Here is a 4,149-nt window from a genome sequence, read left to right as displayed (position 1 = left end):
GCGCAGGCTCAGCGGCCATGGCTCACGGGCCCAGCCGCTCCGCGGCATGTGGGATCCTCCCGGACCGGGGCACAAACCCGTGTCCCCTGCATCGGCAGGCGGACGCGCAACCACTGCGCCACCAGGGAAGCCCACTTCTCCTCTTTTTTAATCTTTTATCCTCTTACACATGCTAGTAACATGCTGGAATATTAAACAACATAAAACAAAACAAAAACAATCATGTGACTCAGTTTCTTAATATATTGCCTAAGGAGCCTCTTAAGGAGGCTTTGCCAGCAAATAATAAAGTGTGGTAGGGAGTGGCATCACACCATCAAAATGAATTTTGGTGTTTCTGTAGGTGGTCACAGAGATTTTCACAGCATTTTATTGTACATTGCGCCAAGAAAGGTAGAGCTGAGAAGTTTTCAGAAGTTTTTCTTCTTTCTGCACAGTGGTTTAAAACAGGTCCAGTGGTGGCACTCTACACGTTCTAACCATCATGAAATGAATTCTAGTTCTTTTAAAACAATGCATGTTTTGAGGTGAATCTCTCCTAGGGATTTTAAAGTGCAGTCTACCTATAACAGTCATTAAATATTATATGTGGCTAGATATCCTCTTTCTAATCAAAGTACAGTAACAATAGTATAAGTGGTCCCTAACTATGTAAAGGAGATTTGTTCCTTAACAATGGATGAAAAAAAAAAAAAGTATGGTCCGGTGAATCACGGTAAATATGAATTACATTTCCCTTTTAAAAAAATTTACAAAAACAAAAATGTTTTCTTGGAAAAAATTTTTGCCCAAGGACTTAATATAAATTATATGCAGAAGTACACTAGATATATAAATAATATGGTATAAAGAGGTAAACAATTTCTTGGGAAAATAGTAACACTAAAAAATGTTGCTAAAAACTAATGATGCCCTAGAAATTTTATTACCAAGCCTGTATAATGGGGAGAGCTTCCTGTGTAAGCTCTAGCTCTACTTTTTAATATTAGTAGTTATTCTTTCTTTCTTTTTTTTTTTTTTTTTTTTGCGGTACGCGGGCCTCTCACTGTTGTGGCCTCTCCCGTTGCGGAGCACAGGCTCCGGACGTGCAGGCTCAGCGGCCATGGCTCACAGGCCCAGCCGCTCCGCGGCATGTGGGATCTTCCCAGACCGGGGCACGAACCCGTGTCTGTTGCATCGGGAGGCGGACTCTCAACCACTGCGCCACCAGGGAAGCCCTTCTTCTTTTTTAAATGTCAAGTCTTAAGCTTAGAGATTTTGGCCAAGGCTAGTATTCACCTGTGAGTTTCTAGGGTGGCTAAGTTTGTTAGTATATTCAATGGTACTGGTTATGCTGTTGATTTGGTACCATGTAGACATTTTTTGTTAAAAAGTCTGACTTCAAGATCACTGACAAGGGCCATTGATTTTGGTGAGGAGGTTTTCCATTTTGTTTTATTCATTTTATTGCAGTGTTCCAAGGTCTGTCATAGGCAGGAACACATCTCCTTGAAAAGATTTAACTTCAGAGCCTGCTGGTGATGGGACAAGCTGCAGTGCATTTTATATATACATACATATATATATATATATATATACACACATACACATACACACACACACATATATATATATATACACACATACACATACACACACACACACATATATATATATATATATATATATATATATACATACACATTTTGATCTCCGTGGCTAGAATCTGTTTAACACCAATCCCCATCATTTCCCTTAGGTCTCTATCCGCCAAGAGCCAAGCTGGTAATACAGAGGCATCTCTCGTCCCTGACAGATAATGAGCAAGCTGACATCTTTGAACGAGTTCAGGTAACATTATTTATAGTCCTCACAAGTAAGGTATAAGGAATGAGAATTGGACCCTGCTTCTGTGAGTTCCTTTTTCCATTTCTCTATCTGACGTTAAAGATAGATATACTACTGTACTATTGGAGAGTTACTACAACGCCACTGTTACTTTTGTTTCTAAGAGCAGCTAAATGCTTAGCTTTACTTACGTTTGTCTGCCAGACAGATAAAGCGAAATGAGGATAAAGTAAAACAATAAAAGCTGTGTTGCCATAATGTGCTCTCTGTCTGTCTGTTCAACAGAAAATGAAGGCAGTCAATGACCAGGAGGAAAACGAACTTGTGATTTTACATCTGAGGCAGCTGTGCGAAGCCAAGCAGAGGACACACATTCATATTGGGGAAGGCCCATCGGTGAGATGTTTTCTAGTTGACCTATTTTTCTTTTTTTCATATATTCAGTCAAAATATCACAGAAGATGTAAAAGGAGTTTCTTTCCTTTGTCTTCTCATCTTTAGGGCTAAGCCCTAATAGTCTCTTTTTCCCCCCAGCATTTTAGAAGTTTTATAGGAAATTGTAGCAAACATTGGCACATTGAGATAAAATAGTAATGATTTTAAAATGTAAAAAAAATTGTGAGTTTTGGTAGAAAACCAGTAATAACAAATGCTCATGATTTAGAATGAACATACATTTTTAGTAATATTAATCCATTATTTTATTTCAAATTCATATGAACATCTTATTTCATTAAAAACTTACATAGCCTTGAGTGGTAAAGAGCAAACATGCAAAGAAGCAGTAATGTCATGGAAACGGCTACCCTGGCTGCAAACTAAGGGATGGTATTTTTGTGCACATGGTTTAGAATGTGTTCCCAACTGCATGTAGGTAAAGCAAGACGGCAGCAACATCTGAAGAAATCATGACATATTTACCTCTTGATAACACTAATTCAGGTTATGTCTTAATCTCACTCTATTCAGAACAAACCACATATCGTGTGATAACTAATTCAGGTTATATCTTAATCTCACTCTATTCAGAACAAACCACATATCGTGTGATCACTTATCACTTGAATAATTGTACAATTATTTATTGTACAAGCACTTCTAGAGGACCTTCTATGAATCAAGCTATGTGATAATAGTGACAAAAAAGACATGAATAATGACGTAGCCTACAGAGAAGAGCTCAAATAATCCAAAAGGAAATGCAAACATAAATAGATACATATAATAGAGGCAACAAGATGGCTTTTTAAAATTCCTATTAGTTTTATTTTATTTTATATTTTTATATCTTTATTGGAGTATAATTGCTTTACAATGTTGTGTTAGTTTCTGCTGAATAACAAAGTGAATCAGCTATACGTATACATATATCCCCATATCCCCTCCCTCTTCTGTCTCCCTCCCACCCTCCCCATCCCACCCCTCTAGGTGGTCACAAAGCACCAAGCTGATCTCCCTGTGCTATGCGGCTGCTTCCCACTAGCTATCTATTTTACATTTGGTAGTGTATATATGTCAGTGCTACTCTCTCACTTCGTCCCAGCTTCCCCTTCCCCGCCACGTCCTCAAGTCCGTTCTCTACGTCTGCATCTTTATTCCTGTCCTGCCCCTAGGTTCATCAGTACTGTTTTTTTAGATTCCATATATGTGCATTAGCTTACTATTTGTTTTTCTCTTTCTGACCTACTTCACTCTGTATGACAGACTCTAGGTCCATCCACCTCATTACAAATAACTCAATTTCATTCATTTTTGTGGCTGAGTAATATTCCACTGTTTATATGTGCCACATCTTCTTTATCCATTCATCTGTTGATGGACGCTTAGGTTGCTTCCATGTCCTGGCTATTGTAAATAGTGCTACAATGAACATTGTAGTACATGTATAACAATATGGCTTTTTAAAAGAATGTTCAGTGAACACAGAAGTAGCTACATGTTTGCTTTGGAGCTGGAATGAAGAGTAAGGATAGAGGAAAGAATGAAAGAATTCAAGAGGAAGAGATTTTTGTCGGGGGTGGAGCTGGAGTTTTAGGGGAGATAACGTTTTCTAATCAGAACAGTTGAAGAATTGTGTGTGTGTGTGTTTTTTTAAACATCTTTATTGGAGTAAAATTGCTTTACAATGGTGTGTTAGTTTCTGCTTTATAACAAAGTGAATCAGCTGTACATATACATATATCCCCATATCCCCTCCCTCTTGCATCTCCCTCCCACCCTCCCTATCCCACCCCTCTAGGTGGTCACAAAGCACCAAGCTGATCTCCCTGTGCTATGCGGCTGCTTCCCACTAGCTATCTATTCTACATTTGGTAGTGTATA

The 4,149-nt window shown here is 38.5% G+C and overlaps 1 protein-coding gene across 19 annotated transcripts in view; it reads left to right on the top strand.

Moving 5' to 3' along the window:
- TBC1D4 (TBC1 domain family member 4) overlaps positions 1-4,149 on the top strand; it is a 640,377-nt gene that overhangs the window by 185,062 nt on the left and 451,166 nt on the right. For all 19 annotated transcript variants that reach the window (XR_008619072.1, XR_008619073.1, XR_003682569.2 and 16 more), the window contains 2 exons: positions 1,739-1,830; positions 2,113-2,223. Coding sequence is in view for 16 of the 19 variants with exons in the window: in XM_028497458.2 (XP_028353259.1) it covers positions 1,739-1,830; positions 2,113-2,223 (203 nt within the window). In the remaining 3 variants the exon portion in view is untranslated. The remainder of the gene's footprint in view (positions 1-1,738; positions 1,831-2,112; positions 2,224-4,149) is intronic.

This window comes from Physeter macrocephalus, chromosome 13, assembly GCF_002837175.3.
Source record: "Physeter macrocephalus isolate SW-GA chromosome 13, ASM283717v5, whole genome shotgun sequence".
NCBI classification, from domain to species: Eukaryota; Metazoa; Chordata; class Mammalia; order Artiodactyla; family Physeteridae; genus Physeter; species Physeter macrocephalus.
This window is presented reverse-complemented; position numbering and strand designations above follow the sequence as displayed.